This window comes from Neovison vison, chromosome 1 (assembly GCF_020171115.1).
Source record: "Neovison vison isolate M4711 chromosome 1, ASM_NN_V1, whole genome shotgun sequence".
NCBI lineage: Eukaryota > Metazoa > Chordata > Mammalia > Carnivora > Mustelidae > Neogale > Neogale vison.
In genome coordinates this window covers 244,253,975-244,271,550 of record NC_058091.1, presented here as the reverse complement: position 1 = coordinate 244,271,550, position 17,576 = coordinate 244,253,975, and the positions used below count along the sequence as shown (strand labels likewise).

General features: G+C 37.8%; 1 protein-coding gene across 1 annotated transcript in view; it reads right to left on the bottom strand.

Moving 5' to 3' along the window:
- The window catches only part of LOC122891679 (serine/threonine-protein phosphatase 2A catalytic subunit alpha isoform), a 135,463-nt gene that overhangs the window by 101,108 nt on the left and 16,779 nt on the right, over window positions 1-17,576 (bottom strand). Inside the window, exon 4 of the mRNA XM_044227541.1 lies at window positions 9,875-10,053. Coding sequence (XP_044083476.1) covers window positions 9,875-10,053 — 179 coding nt within the window. The remainder of the gene's footprint in view (window positions 1-9,874; window positions 10,054-17,576) is intronic.

Below are 17,576 nucleotides of genomic sequence, written 5' to 3'. Positions count from 1 at the left end.
AAGACTTAAATTATAAGAATCAGAAATGAAAAAAGTAACATTACTACCAACCTTACAGAAATCAAAAGGATTATAAAGGAATAAATGAATAATATATACCAAGAAATCAGATAACTTAGGTTAAATGGACAGTTTCCTAGAAAAACACAAACTATTAAAACTGGCTCAAGAAAAATAGAGAATCTAAATAAACCTGTGACAAGTGAAAAACTAGAATTCCTAATCAGAACACTGCATAAAAAGGAAACCCCAGGTCCAGATGGCTTCACTGTTGATTCCATCAATATTTAAAGAAAAATTAAGACCAATTCTTAACAAACTCTTTCAAAAAACAGAAGAGGAAGAAACACTATATAGAATAAACTGGTATTTACCAGAAGGGAGGTAGGAACAGGGATGGCTTAATTAAAGAGGTGATGGGTATTAAGGAACACACTTGTGATAAGCACAGGGTATTGTATGGAAGTTTTGAATCACCATATTGAACACCTGAAACTAATTTTATACTATATATTAACTAACTGGAATTTAAATAAGCATTGTAAAAAAATCGATAGAAAACTATAGACCAACATCTCTTACCAATATCTCTCATGAATATGGACAAAAAATTTCTCAACAAAATACTAACAAACTGAGTCCAGCAACAAATAAAAAGAATTAGACACACTGTGGCATTTAGAAAACAATAACACAGAGAGAAAGAAGAGTCCTAAATATAAAGAACAAATTAGTAAGAGCACCTGGCTGGCTTAGTTGGAAGAGCATTCAATTCTTGATCTCAGAGTTGAGAGTTCAGGTCCCATGGTGGGTGTAGAGATTAGTTTAATTAATTAATTTAATTTAGTTAAAAACTGAGAACCATAAAGAACAAACTGGCAGCCGTCAAAGGGGTAGGGAGATGGGTGAAACGGGTAAAGGGGATTAAAAGGTACAAGCTTAAAAAAAAAAAAAAGAGGTAAAAACTCCCTGTTATGAAATAAATAATTCACAGAAATGAAAAGCACAGCATAAGGAACAAAGTCAATAATATTGTAATATACTTACAGTGGTGAACACTTCATAATGTATATAACTGTTAAATAGCTATGTTTTATACCTGAAACTATTTTAATATTATGTCAATAATACTTCAATTAAAATGTATGTATTTAGGGCGCCTGGGTGGCTCAGTGGGTTAAGCCGCTGCCTTCGGCTCAGGTCATGATCTCGAGGTCCCGGGATCGAGTCCCGCATCGGGCTCTCTGCTCATCAGGGAGCCTGCTTCCTCCTCTCTCTCTCTCTCTGCCTGCCTCTCTGCCTACTTGTGATCTCTGTCTGTCAAATAAATAAATAAAATCTTAAAAAAAAATAAAATGTATGTATTTAAAACATATGAATTCGGGGTGCCTGGGTGGCTCAGTTGGTTAAGCGACTGCCTTCAGCTCAGGTCATGATCCTGGAGTCCCAGGATCGAGTCCTACATTGGGCTCCCAGCTCCATGGGGAGTCTGCTTCTCCCTCTGACCTTCTCCCCTCTCATGCTCTCCCTCACTCTCTCTCAAATAAATAAATAAAATCTTTTAAAAAATAAACAAACAAATAAATAAAATATATGAATTCATATGTATTTAAAATATATGTATTTTTAAAATATTATATATATATGATTGTTTGCTCTTGCTTCTGTGTTGCTATACTCTTGGTTTGGTATTGTACAGAGGCCAATAAACTTTTTCTGTAAAGGAGCACATAATAAATATTTTAAGCTTTGCAGGCTGTACAGTCTCTGGTGCAACTACTTAAACAACTGCAACAGGGTGAAAGTTGCCATAGATGATATGAATATCCTAATAAATGAATGGGTGTGACTGTTACCATAAAACTTTATTTACTTTATTTATTTCATGTATTTTTTATTTTTATTTTATTTTATTTTTAATTTTTTATTTTTATTTATTTTATTTATTTACTTTATTTATTTATAGTATAAAACTTTATTTACAAAAACAGACAGTAGGCCAGATTTACCCATTCCTGGTATAGATAGTAATACACTAGTCCTTAAACTTAAGAGTGTTCGTGTTGTTTTGTAGACCCAATGAAACAGGCAAAACCTCCAACAGAAATAACTTCCAGTACATAATGTTGCATTGTAAATGGCATCTTTCATTATATTTTAGCAAGGTCAAACAGAATCAGGTACCAAAGACAAAAGGAAAAAAAAGAATTATACGGCATGACCAGGTGGGATTTATTTCAGAAACACAGGTTGGTTCAATATGCAAAATTAATCATGGGATATATCATATCGATAGATTAAAAAAATAAAATGCAAATGATCCTCTCAACAGGTACAAAAAAAGAATTTGACCAATATCTTTTCATAATAAAAATTCTCAACAAACTAGGAATAAAAGGAAATTTTGTCAACCTGAAAAACGGCATCTACGAAAAACCCACAGCTAACAAACTTAATGGTAAAAGATTGGATGCTTTTCCCCTGACATTAGGAACAAGACAAGGATGTCTGTCTGCTCTCACCACTTCTTTTCAACATTGTAGTGGAGGTTCTGGCCAGAGAAATTAGGAGGAAAAAAAAAACAGAAGGCATCTAGACCAGAAAAGAAGAAGTAAAATTATCTCTCTTCACAGATGACATGATCTTGTATATAGGAAGTCCTAAGTCAAAAAACAATTATTAGAACCAATATGTTCACCAAGGTTGCAGGATACAAAATTAATATACAAAAATCAGGGATTTTTTTTCACACTTGAACATCTGAAATGAAATTAATGGTTCCATTTGCAGTAACATCAAAAAGAATAAAACAGGAATAAACAGAAGTGCAAAATGTATGTTCTGAAAGCTGCAAAACATTGTTGAAATTGAAGATCTAGATAAATGAAAACATGTCCTATGTTCATAGATTAGCAGACTTTACATTGTTTAGATAGCAACTCTACAAAAGGATTCAGATTCAGTGTAATCCCTATCAGAATCCTAGCTGTCTTTTTGGAGAAAAAAAAAATTTAATTGACAACCTGATCCTAAAATTCATATGAAACTGCAAGGAACCCAGAATAGCCAAAACAATCTTGAAAAGTTGGAAGACTCATACTTTCCCACTTCAAACTCAATACAAAGCAATGATAATCAAGACAGTGTGGTTCTGGAACGAGGACAAAGATAGAGATCAACAGAACAGAACTGAAATCCCCAGAAATAAAACTTGCCATTTCTGGTCAAGTGGCTTTCAACAGGGGTGCCAAGACCATTCAATGAGGGAAAAACATTCTTTTCAACAAATGGTGCTTAGAGAAACAGATAGTCACAGGCAAAAGGAGGAAACCCCTTACATTATATCACATATAAAAACTAACTCAAAGTAGAGGCACTTGGGTGGTACATTTGGTTAAGTCTCCAACTCCCGTTTTCAGCTCAGGTCATGATCTCAGGGTCATGAGATTCAGCCCCATGTGGGGTTCCATGCTCAATGGGGAGTCTGCTGAAGATCTTCTCTCTCCCTTTGCCCCCCACCACAGTCTCTCTCTCTCTCCCTCTCAAATAAAGAAATCCTAAAAAAAAAATTAAAAACTTTTGTGTGTCACAGGACACCATCAAGAAAATGAAGAAACAATCCACAGAATGCGAGAAAAAATTTAAAAATGTATTATCTGATAAGGAACTGAATCTACAGTATACAAAAAATTCAATAATAAAAAGCCAATACAATTTAAAAATGGGCAAAGGATCTGAATAGACATTTCTTGAAGGAAGATCTACAAGTGACCAATAAACACATGAGAAGATGCTCAACATAATTGGTCATCAAGAAAATGCAAATCAAACCCACAACGAGATACCACTTCATACCCATTACGAGAACTAGAAGCCAAGTCAAATAATATCAAGTGTTGATAAGGATATTAGAGAAACTGTAACCTTCACATTCTGCTGGTGGGATTTTAAAATGATGCAGACACAGAGAAAGATAATTATCATATGATCTCTCTGATATGACAAATTTGAGAGGCAGGGTGGGAGGTTGTGCAATAGGGAAGGAAAAATGAAACAACATGGGATTGGGAGGGAGACAAACCATAAGAGACTCTTAATCTCACAAAACAAGCTGAGGGTTGTGGGGGGTGGGGGGGGCGCATAGGGAGAGGGTGGCTGGGTTATGGACACTGGGGGGGGTATGTGCTATGCTGAGTCCTATGAAATGTGTAAGCCTGATGATTCACAGACCTGTACCCCTGGGGCAAAGAAAACATTATATGTTATTTTTAAATTAATAAATAATTAATTAATTAAAAGAAAATGATGCAGACACTTTGAAAAATAGTCTGACAGTGTCTCAAATGAGTGAACATAAGGTTACCATAAGATTCATTAATTCTACTCTAAGGGAAATGAAAACATATGTCCACACAAAAATTGATACATAAATATTTAAAGCAGCATTATCCATAATAGCCAAAAATAAATACAACTCAAATGTCTATCAATGGGTAAATGAATAAACAAAAGTGGTCTATCCACATAATGGGGAGATAATTGGACTATAAAAAAGGAAAGGAAGGGGGTACCTGGCTGGCTCAGTCCAAAGAGCATCTGACTCAGGATTGTGATTTCGAGGCCCACATTGGGTGTAGAGATTACTTAAAAACAAAATCTTAAAGAAAAATAAATAAAAGGAAAGAAAGTACCTATATGTGCCACAACTTGGATGAACCTTGAAATCATTATGCTAAGTAAAAAAGTTAGTCACAAAACACCACATATTACATAACTCCATTCATTTGAAAATCAAAATAGGGAAATCTATAAAGTCAGAAAGTAGATTAGTGGTTGATTAGGGCTGAAACAAGAGGGGTGGGGTATAGGAGGGTGATAGCTAAAGGATACAGGGTTTTTTTAAGGTGATGAAAATGTTCAAAAATTATGGTGATGTTGCACCTACCTGTGAATATACTAAAAACCATTGAATTACATACTTTAAAAGTATAAATTGTATTACGTATGAATTTTATCACAACAAAGCTTTTTTTTTTTAAAGAACAAGTAGGGAGCATTTATTTTTTTATTTTTATATTTTGCATTTTTAATTTTTAAAATACTTTTATTTTTTTTTTGCCTTGTACCAACCATAATTTTTTTAATTTAAAATTTTACTTAGTTAACATAAACTGCAATATTTGTTTCTGGAGTAGAATACAGTGATTTGTCACTTACATACAAGACCCATTGCTCATAACAAAAAGTGCCCTCCTCAAAACCTTCACCCAAGGTATTACAAGTAATAAGAAGAGAAGATAAAATTAAAATACCACCATTTGCAAACCCCCATGAATTGACAGATCTAGTCATTAAGCATCAGTGGCTACTAACATCACAAAAAGAGACATTCAGACTAACGCTTCTCCTGATGCAAGAAGACAATACTATAATCTTGCCAAATAGACTGAATCTCAGACTAACCCAACATATGGACCCAGGTGACAATTTTCACAAAATATAAAGAACAAAGAAACATGTTGAACTCCACTGTGAGTATGCAATCAACAAAATTCAGATTTAGAAACTCAGTGGTCTGGGTTCTCCAACAGGTAAGTTTTAAGAAAAATAAAGTAATAGAGGAAATAACTGTAGTTTAAAAGAGACTTTAAAAACACATAAGGGTGTGGGGCGCCTGTGGCTCAGTGGGTTAAGTGTCTGCCTTCAGCTCAGGTCATGATCCTGGTGTCCTGGGATGGAGTTCTGCATCGTGCTCCCTGCTCAGTGGCAAGTCTGCTTCTCCCTCTATCCCTACCCCAGCTCGTGTTTGCTTTCTCTTTCGTGTGCTCTCTCTCAAAAAATAAATGAATAAAATCTAAAAATAAATAAATAAATAAATATTAGATAGTTTTAAAAATATATTTATTTATTTATTTGACAGACAGAGATCACAGGTAGGCAGAGAGGCAGGCAGAGAGAGAGAGAGGAGGAGGAAGCAGGCTCCCTGAGCAGAGAACCTGATGTGGGGCTTGATCCCAGGACCCTGGAATCATGGCCTGAGCCAAAGGCAGAGGCTTTAACCCACTGAGCCACCCAGGCACCCCTAGATCTTATTTAAATAAAAATGCAAGAATAGTTTTAACAAACATACCACAATAATGTAAGATTATGATGTTAGGGAAAGCAGAAATTGGGTGAGGGCTGTATGGGAACTCTTACTATGTCTGCAAATTTTCTATAAATGTAAAATTATTCCAAAATAAAAAGCATATTTATTTTTTTAAGATTTTATTTATTTGAGAGAGAGAGTGAGCTTGAGAGAGAGAGTGAGCTCAAGAGAGAGACAGAAAGAGAGCACGTGCACACATAAGTCGGTGGGGGGCCGGCAGAGAGAGAGAGGACTCTTCTCTGAGCAGAGAGCCCCATGTGGGGCTTGATCCCAGGACCCTGGGATCATGACCTGAACCGAAGGCAGATGCTTAACAAACTGAGCCACTCAGGTGCCCCTAACAAGCCAATTTTTAAAAAGAATGCCTGGGGATAGAGGAGAAAGTCTAGGGTGGGGGCTCCTGGGTGGCTCAGTCATTAAGTGGCTGCCTTTGGCTCAGGTCATGATCCCAGGGTCCCGCATCGGGCTCTCCAGCCAGCGGGAAACCTGCTTCTCCCTCTCTCACTTCCCCCTGCTTCTGTTCCCTCTCTCTTTTTGTCTCTCTCTGTCAAATAAATAAATAAAATCTTCAAAAAAAAAAAGTCTAGGGGGATGTCTGGGGCTCAGTGGGTTGAGGCCTCTGCCTTTGGCTTGGGTTGTGATCTTGGGGTCCTGGGATGGAGCCCCGCATGGGGCTCTCTGCTCGGCAGGGAGCCTGCTTCCCCCTCTCTCTTGGCCTGCCTCTCTGCCTGCTTGTGATCTCTGTCAAATAAAAAATTAAAAATTAAAAAAAAAGTCTAGGGTGGCCATAAAGAATGATAATAATAACTGTCGGCAAGGATAGGAAGAAATTGGAGCCCCTACGTTCTGCCGACAGGAATGTAAAACAATACAGACACTGTGGAAACCAATCTGGCAGTTCCTCAAAGGATCAAACATAGAGTTACCACCCACAATTCCAGCTCCCAGGTTTAGACCCCAAAGAAATGAAGACACAGGTCCATACTGAAACATGTACACAAATGTTCACATTATTCATCACAGCCAAAAAAATGGAAATAATCAAGATATCTATCAGCTAAAGACTGGATAAAAACAATGTTATATCCATAGAACGGGTATTATTCAGCCATAGAAAGAAATGAAGTACTGATACATGCTACAACATGGATGACCCTTAAAAACAGTATTCAAAGTGAGAGAAATGAGTCCCCCCAAAATAGATATTACTTAATCTCATTTATATGAAATGTTCAGAAGAGGCAAATCCATTGAAAATGAAAGTAGCCTGGTGATTGCTAGGCCTGGAAGGCTTGGCAGGAAAGGAAGAGTGACCGCCAACAGATACAGGATTTCTTTTGGGGTGACAAAAATGTTCTAAAATTGAATGTAGTGATGCTTGTACAACTTTGTGAATATACTAAAAACCACTAAATTGTACAATTTAAATGGGTGAGTTTTAAGGTATGTGGATAATATCTCAAAAAAGCTATTATTTAGGGGCACCTGGGTGGCTCAGTGGGTTAAAGCCTCTGCCTTCAGTTCAGGTAATGGTCCCAGGGTCCTGGGATGGAGCCCCACACTGGGCTCTCTACTCAGCGGGAGCCTGCTTCCTCCTCTCTCTCTGCCTACTTGTGATCTCTGTCTGTCAAAAAAATAAATAAAATCTTTTTTAAAAAGCTATCATTTAAAAAAGGCTAGATTAAACTAAGTGCATGTACTTAGAAAAGTAGATAAAACTATAAAGAAATGTAAGGAACTGAATATAATAAAAGTCAACATCATGGTCACTTTTGGGATAAGGGGGAAAAGTATAACTGTAATAGGGCACATGGAGAGTCTTTGAAGGGGCAGCAAAATTCTATTTTTTTAAATTCAAGTATAATTAATGTAAAGTATTATATTAGTTTCAAGCATATAATATGATTCAATGATTCTATGCACTACTCATTGCTCATCATGATGTTTCTTAATCTCCTTTACCTATTTAAGCCATCCCTCCACCCCAGAATTCCATTTTTTTATCTGGCAGTGCAGCTATACATTCATTGTGAGCTTTTTTTGTATCTCTGTGTTATTTTACAATAAAAGGATTTCTTAAAAAACATGCTCTAGCAAATTTATTTCAAACATAATGTGAAGTCTCATAGAATCCAAATTTACCATGTACAAGTTACCAATTTTATCTCTGTGGACTAAAAGAGATTATATCTGTTCTCAAAGAACAGATACCTTAAGTAGGAAGCATTTTTTTAAAGAACTAAAACTAGGCCATGCTTAATATTAACTGGCACAAAATTTACAAATAATGAACAAGAGGGTTTAGAAGGGGATATGATTTGGGGGTAAGAATTGGGAAATAGAGGGAGCATCAGAAAAGGAATTTAAACTCTATCATGAAGAGAGGATTAAAGTGGGACATAGATCTTATGGAAGTTACATTTATTGAGCATTTACTATATTCTAATTTTTTTCATTCACTAAACATTATTTGATTCTCACAACAAACCAATGAAGCTGGTCCTATTATTATTTCCATTATACAGATAAAGTATCAAAAGCACAGATATGGTCTCTGTAGGGCACCAGTGGTAAGTACAGTTGAAAAGGTACTCTGGAGTGACTTGGGACAAACAAGTTTACCTTTCTGTGCCTTAGTAACCTCTTATTTTAAATGGGGATTATGGGGGAATGGGCAAAATGGGTGAAGGGGAGTGGGAGATACAGACTTCCAATTATAGAATGAATGAGTCATGGGAATAAAATGTACAACATAGGGGATATAGCCGATTATACAGTAATAGTATTATAGGGTGATAAATGGTGGCTACATTTGTAGTGATCATGTCATAATGTAAAAAAGATGAATTGTTATATCGTACATCTGAAACTAATGTAATATTGTATGTCAACTATTTTCAAATAAAATTAATAAAATAACTGAATCATCACTCATAAATTTAAAAAAATAAAATGGGGTGATGATAACAGCAGCACCTTATCATAGGGTTGTTGTGAAAACTAAATGATGTAATGCATGTAAAGGATTTAGAACAGTTTCTGGCATAAAGCAAATACTCACTGAAGTTAAATATTATTGTAAAAACAGAATAATGGTTTCTAGGAAAAGTGTGTGAAAATTACCCACCATCCCCCCATTTCTTGTGTTAAGTTGGACCACTAGGTCCCTTCATGTATTTCCAGATTTGCTATTTGTTTATTAGACTGCAGTTTCATATACTGTTTCTACGGTTTCACAAGAGACTGAGACATTGCTATTTTTCAAGGCATCTAGAGCAGGACAGTTTAAAAACTATTTGCCAGACTTTGTAAAGAGGGTGCCATATTTCAGAAAATAAGAAACTTGGCAGTTCCTATGGTAACAATGGCAGAGTGAGGTAAATGATTTTTAAATCTCTGCAGAATGTAGAGAATAAAGATAAGCAGAGGAGGCAACTCTGCCAAGGGTGGGGCACAGCTTAAAGCAAGCATGGATATAGCCTGAAAGATGTCCGCAAAGGTCACCTGAAGTTGGGGCCCCTCAACAGGACAGAGGAGGCACGGCAATATCATTATGTAGTAGGGCAGGTGCCTAGAGGGTCTTTTTTTTTTTTTTTAAAGGCATCCATTTCTTACCCTTAACCCATAAGCAGAAGGCAGAGGCTATCAGTAGCAGGGGTGACAGATACACAAAGGGCAAAAAGAGATGACCAGGAAAGCCCAGTTAGGAACCCCAAATATACATACTTTCCATAAGAGGTATCCTTTAATACCAATTCTGGAGCTCTATACCAGCGTGTGGCCACGTAATCCGTATAAACGTCCCCAGGAGCTGCCAGAGTTCGCGCAAAACCAAAATCACAGAGTTTAGTAATTCCTGATTGGGATACTAAAATATTCTCAGGTTTTATATCACGATGAATGATCTAAAAAACAAACAGAAGATGCAACAGATTAAAATGAGGTTCATTATCTAGAGGATTGCTCAAATATAATACAGAGAAAATCTAGTTAATTAAGACAGTAAAGATATTTTCCTACCACATGCAAAGTATTAACTACGTAAGGCAAAAGCTATATAGTTTTGTAGTTTCAATTCTTGACCCATCCGTCATCTCAAAATGAATGAAACCAGGGCCGCCTGGGTGGCTCAGTCGGTTGGGCCTCCAAATCTGATTTTGGCTTAGGTCACAACCTCAGGGTTGTAGGATCAAACCCTGCACTGGGCTCCATGCTCAGCACAGAGCCTGCTTGTCCTCTCCCTCTATTCTGCCCTCCATCCCCTGTGCTCTCTCACTTGCTCTCTCTCCCTCTCAAATAAATAGACAAATAAAACCTTTTTTCAAAAATGAAATGAAGCCAAGAAAACAGACATAATACTAAAAAGGTAAATCACGATCCCAAAAAGAAATGTAATCAAAAGAATGTAATGAAAAACAGGTGATTTCCTTTAACCCCACATAGTTCTAGATATAATTAACTGCCCTTTCTCTCATTCCTTCACAGCTAAACCTCTTGAAGACATTATCTTTACTAAATCTTCTCTTTATCACCACTCATTCACCCCTTTAAGTAATATAAACTGTCTTTTGCTTTTACATTCCATCAGACCGCCCCAACCAGGGTCATCATGAACTTCATTGTTGCTGTAACCATTATACACACCTCAATACATACCCTACTTGATACTTTAGTGTAAAAATGTTGCCAACTACTCCTCGCTTCCTGATTTCTGGCATCTAAAATTCTTCCAGTCCCTTCTATTTCTGTGGCACTTCCTCTATCCCTATTTGTCTCTTAAAAGTAGGATTCTGGTCTCAGGTTTTCTTTTCTCATACATCATGCTCCCTGGGCAATCACATATACTTATTTGGGTTTTTCTGGGGGTTTTTTGTTTGTTTGTTTTTACCATTTACTTCACTTGTCATGGGGAAACCATACTCTCTTGGCTTTCTTCTAACCTCAACCTCATTCTCAATCTTCTAACCTCTCAATCTCATCTACTCTTCTGGCTTTAGTAAGTAACAATATACTGACCCAGACACCCCTCAAATTTAGCAAATCCAAAACTGAATGTATCTTCTCCCCAAACCTACTTGTTCTCAACACTGTTAGCTCAGTGGATGCAGCAAACATTGACCCCATGGCTCAAGCCAGAAACCAAGGTACCTTTCTCCTTCAGCTCCCAAACATACTTTTGTCCCTAGTTCAAGTCCCCACAACTCTCTCACCAAAATTACTACATTGCCAACTGGTCTCCCCTGAATTCATTATGATCCTCTCCAACCCACTGTCAACAAAGAAGTCACAATACTATTTTTAAATCACATGTGTGTGGCACCTGGCTGGCTCAGTTGGAAGAACATGTGACTCTTGATCTCAGGCTCATGGGTTTGAGCCTTACACTGTGTGTACTGGTCACTAAAAAAATTTTAAACTTAAAAAAAATCAATGTGTGATCATGTCACTTCTCTGCTTAATGTCCTTCAAGGATTCCCCATCCCACAGGATAAATTTTGGAATTTGAAAACAGCTCGTAAGGCTTTGTAGAATTTGGCTCTTGCTCACTTTCGCCACCTCCCTTCTCTAGACTTTAGGATATTTCCCAATTTTCCAAGGTTTAAATCATCTCCATGCATTTGCTGATGCTGTCCCAACTGCCTAGAACACTTTTCCTGGTGTACTTTCTCCTTAAGTCTTAGCTTAGATATTTATATAAGGTGTTCCTTATATATGGTTTCACATCATTGTGTACTTCCGCCATCACATTGTTTGCCGTGTCCTATTATTAATTGCCTGTTTACTTGTTTGTAATTCCCACTAAACTGGAAGCTCTGCAAGGGCAAGATGTATGTCTGTATTGTTCAATCTATATCCCCAGTAACCACAGTGCCTAAAACAAAGAAAGCATTTAAAAATTTTATGAAATGAGTGAAGCCTATTCTCATCACCTGCAAAGTGTCATTGCACAAGTGAAATCACCTCAGTGACAGAAATCTAAGATCTTTCCTTGTTTATGCAATTTATTGCTATAAGTCTTTGGGATTGGCTCTTGTTCTGCCTCAGTCTCCCTCCATAATGGCCAAAAAATTAAGTTGGGGTAATGAGCCACCTTAAGTGTGACATCCATAAAACTGTATTAATCCTTCTTTATTTCTACAACTTTTACTGAATGACTACTATATGCCAGGCACTATATCAAGTTGTAATGATATAACATGAGCAAACACTGATACAGAAAAGCACATCAAGATAGCACTTCACATATTCTACCCACCACACATCCATCGTCTTCCTCCTCAGTCCTTTAAACACAAGGCAGAAAGATCCACCCAGCTGATAACCCTAATATTTTCATTCTTTTCCACAACTGACACCATGACTATATGTGGAATTTTGTTATCCTTGAGAACCAAGCACTTTCCAAATCCTAACTTTTAAAACTTGTTTGACTACAACCTCCTTCGTCTTCCACTATCACACTGGGACCCCCATAAATAAGGTATTTCTATTTGGTTAGGTCTTGAATTTCTCTCAATGTTTATAGGTGTTATACATCTTTCGTCAGATTCTCCCTAAGTGTTTCTTATATTTAAAGCTGTTTAATGGTGTTTTTAAATGGTGTTTAATGGTGTTTTTTTTTAAGTTCTTATTTTTGCAGCGTCTGGGTGGCTCAGTCCGTTAAGTGTCCCACTCTTGTTTTTGGCTTGGGTCATGATCTCAGGGTCATGGGATCAAGCTCTTTCCCTCCCTTCCCCTTTGCTCCCCCCCCAACTCACCCAAGTGCATGCTCTATCTCTCTCTTTAAAATAAAGAAATCTTTAAAAAATTTTTTTAAAGATTTTATTTATTTATTTGACACTCAGAGACAGAGAGAACATAAGCAGGCAAAGTGGCAGGCAGAGGGAGAGAGAGAAGCAGGCTCCCAGCTGAGCAAGGAGCCTGATGCTGGACTCGATCCCAGGACCTTGGGATTATGACCTGAGCCGAAGGCAGCCACTTAACCAACTGAGCCACCAGGCATCCCTAAAGAATTTATTTTTAAGCAATCTTTTCACTCAAGCTGGGGGTTGAACTCAGAACCCTGAGATCAAGAGTCACATGCTCTACTGACTGAGCAAGCCAGGTGCCCCTGTTTAATGGCATTTTTAATTTGTTTCTTTTTAAAAAAGATTTTATTTATTTGACAGAAAGAGAGAGAGAGAGCAAGAGCGGGGGAAAGGCAGAGGGAGAGGGAGAAACAGTTTCTCCACTGAGCAGGAAGCCCGACGTGAGACTTGATCCCAGTACCGCAGGATCACGAACTGAGCTGAAGGCAGATGCTTAACTGACTGAGCCACTCAGACACCCCTGTTTTCTATTTCTGATTCTTGATTGCTAGTATATAAAAATACAATTAATTTTGATATATAGATCTTATATCTCACAACTTTGATAAACTTACAAATTAGTTAATTTTGTTGCAGATCCACAGGTTTTTCTTTTTTAAGATTTTATTTATTTATTTATTTGACAGACAGAGATCACAAGTAAGCAGAGAGACAGGCAGAGAGTGAGGAGGAAGCAGTCTCCCCACTGAGCAGAGAGCCCAATGCGGGGCTCAATCCCAGGACCCCGAGACCATGACCTGAGCCGAAGGCAGAGGCTTTAACCCAATGAGACCCCCAGGCACCCCTCTATAGGTTTTTCTACATAGATGATCATATTATCTGTTAATAAAGACAGTTTTACTTCTTGGGGAAAAAAAAGACACTATTTCATACCCACTAGAATGGCCACAACCAAAATGACAATAAGCAAATATTGGGAAGGAAGTGGAGAACTGGAATGCATCATTAGTGGGGATGAAAAATGATACAGCCACTTTAGAATACAGTTTGGCAGTTCTTTAAAGAGTTAAAACATAAATCATATGACCCATACGGTATTTTTTTCAACGTAAGCTCTACACCCAACATGCAGCTTGAACTCCTGAGCCCTAAGATCAAGAGTCACATATTCTACTGATGTAGCCAGCTAGTCACTCCTACTCATATAGTGTTCTTTTTTTTTTTTTTAAGATTTATTATTTATTTGAGAGAGAGTGCACATGCAGGAGTGTAAGAGCTGGGGGAGAGGCAGAGAGAGAGAATCTTCAAGCAGACTCCACTGAGCTCCAAGCACCATGGGGTGGGGGTGGGGCACCTTGATCTCCAGACGCAAACAAGGCCTGGATGCTCAACTGACTGAGCCACCCATGCACTGCACCCTGCTTCCCCACTGTCCCCACATATAGTATTCTTAATTTGCCTTATTTTACTTCCCTCTCTCTAGCCTCTGGGAGCTTTGTAAACCAACAGTCCCCAAAATCATGGTGAAAATCAGTAGCCTAGCAGCCACCAGAGAATATAGAACAGATTATGTCTCCTCCAAAAGCCCCATTCCCAGGTAACTATCATTATTTGACCTGAGAAGTCACTGGAAAATCCCGCAAGAAGACTTGCCTTTATTTGACCTAAGGCAGAACTTGCCTGGTGCAAACAGACTTTCTCCAGAGGCCGTGGTCGGAAATAATTAACAGCCACTTTACAACATTATAGCCACCTGAGGAAGCTGTAACAATTAGGACAAACAACAAGTTGACCAAAATACTTAAAAAGGTAGATTTGCAGTAAGATGTCCATAAAGGGCTTGAAAAGCCTCAGCACAGAGGTGCCCTGGTGGCTCAGTCATGACTCAGTCATGATTCGAGTCCTGGGATGAAGCCCTGCATTGGGCTCCCTGCTCAGCAAGGAGCCTTCTCCCTCTCCAGCTTCCCCTGCACATGCTTGCTCTCCCCCCACCAACACCCATGTCAAGTAAATAAATAAATAAATAAAATTTTAAAGAAAGAGAGGAAGGAGGAAGGGAGGGAGGGAAGAAAGAAAATTTGCAACATATTTCTGAGAATCCAAAAGGCCACATGCAGAGCAATGCACATGCCCAAGAAAAACTGGAGATAGCATGATAGCTCTTACCTGTGGATGAGTTTGGGGCTCTGAGCAAGTAAGAAGGTAAGGCAAAGAGAGAGTAGCAAATTGCATGCCTGAACACTGAAGGCATGTCTCAACACACTGGAAGAGCCCCTTGTTAAGAAAGGCTGAGAGAGTTCTTGGTTTCAGGCATTTAAGGAAATCTGTCTAATCATTCACTAATCACTAACCCAAATGAGCGGCGATTTCGGCAGTCACACGGGAGGAAGAATACACACTTTGCAGAGTTAGTTCAGTAAAGTAACTAAACAACCACAACAAACTCTGAGAGATGGCAAACTCTAATTTCCAGAGTTTCCACATTATTTTATTTTTTTAAAAGCTTTTATTTACTTATTTGAGGGAGAGAGAATGAGAACAAGAGGGCGTGAGAGTGGAGAGGTCAGAGGGAGAGCAGACTTCCTGCGAGCAGAGAGCCCAATGCGGGGCTCGATTCTGGGAATCCAGGATCATGCCCTGAGCCGAAGGCAGTTGCTTAACTAACTGAGCCACCCAGGCGCCCCTCCACATTATTTTAAATTCTGATTTTCAACAAAAAATGATAAATTTCCAAAAAATTTTCCCTGAAAAAAGTATGCAAAGAAACAAGTATGACCCACCTATGGAACGAAAAGCAGTCCATAAGAAATCTTCCTTGGGGTGGATCCTAGGTGGATCAGTCAGTTGAGCATCAGACTCCGTTTCAGCTCGTTATGATCTCATGGTTCTTGGTATTGAGCCCTGCATAGGGCTCCATTCTTATTGGGGAGTCTGCTTGCAGGTTCTCTCCCTCCCCTCACTCACTCTCTCTCACCCTCTCTAAAATAAATAAATCTTTAAAAAAAAATGAGTGAATGAAAGAAGACAATAATGAACTATTTTAAATATGTTCTAAGTTAGGGGTTCCTGGCTGGCTCAGTCAGCAGTTGTGTGTGACTCCTGATCTCAGGGCTGTGAGTTCAAGCCCCACATTGGGTGTAGAGATTACTGAAAAAAATAAATAATACTTTAAAAAACATTCTAAGCTAAAGGAAACAATGTCTAAAGAACTAAAGAAAAGTATGAATACAGTATCTCCTCAAATAAGGAATATCTAGGGTGCCGGGGTGGCTCAATCAATTAAGCATCTGACTCCTGGTTTCAACTCAAGTCATGATCTCAGGGTTGTGTGACTGAGCCCCACATTGGGCTCTGCACTCAGCAGGGAGTCTGCTGGAGAGTCTCTCTCTCTCTCTGTTTCCCTCTATTCCTTCCCACACTAGGGCTCTCACTCTCTCTAAAATAAATAAAATCTTTTTTTTAAATTAAAGAATATGCATAAAGAAATTATTAAAAGAACTAAATAGGGATGCCTGTGTGGCTCAGTCAGTTAAGCATCTGCCTTTGGCTCAGGTCATGATCCCAGGGTTCCAGGATCAAGTCCTTGCTCAGCAGGGAGCCTGCTTCTTCCTCTGCCTGCTCTGCCTACTGCTCCCCTTGCTTGTGCATGTTCTATCTCTCTCTGACAAATAAAATCTTTTAAAATAAATAAATAAAAATAAAAAGAACTAAATACAAAAGAACACAATCAAGAATGCAAAAAAGGCAACCTACAGGAGAAAATACTTGCAATTCCGTATTTGATAAGCATCTAATATTCAAAATATATAAAGTACAATTCAACAATAAAGATACAAGTAACCCAGTTTAAAAATGAGCAAAGGACTCAAATAGGCATTTCTTCAAAGAAGATATACAAATATGAATTTGTCAGCCCCCAAATTTTCATTTTAATGGAATTTATACTGTGTGGTATTTTACATATGAATTTCTTAATTTAATATGATGTTTTCAAGGTTCATTCATGGTGTAGCCTGTATCAGTACTTCATTCTTTTTATGGCTAAATACATTTCATTTTATGTATATACCTCATTTGTTTATTCATTCTTCGGACTGATATATATTCGAGTTTTTTCCACTATTTGGCTATTATGAATAATGCTGCTATGAATATTCTTGTGCAAGTTTTCATGTGAACACGTTTTCAATTCTCTTGTGTAGATACCTAGGACTAGAATTGCTTGGTCATATGGTAATTCTATATTTAACTTTTTGAGGAACTGCCAAACTGTTTTCCATACCATCTGCACCATTTTACATTACCACCAGCAGTGTATGAATGTTCCAATTTCTCTACTTCCTCGCCAATATTCGTCATTGTCTGCTTTTTAAATTACAGCCAGCCTGGTGTGAAGTGATTTCTCATTGTAATTTTGATTTGTATTTTCATAATGACTAATGATATTGAGATTGAGCATCATTTCATGTGCTATCAGCCATTTATATATCTTGTTTGGAGAAATGTCTATTCAAGACTTTTGCCCATATTTAAATTGGGTCATCTTTTTATTCTTGAGTTGTATTTTACATATCCTAGATACTTACCAGATATATGATTTACAAATATTTTCTCACATT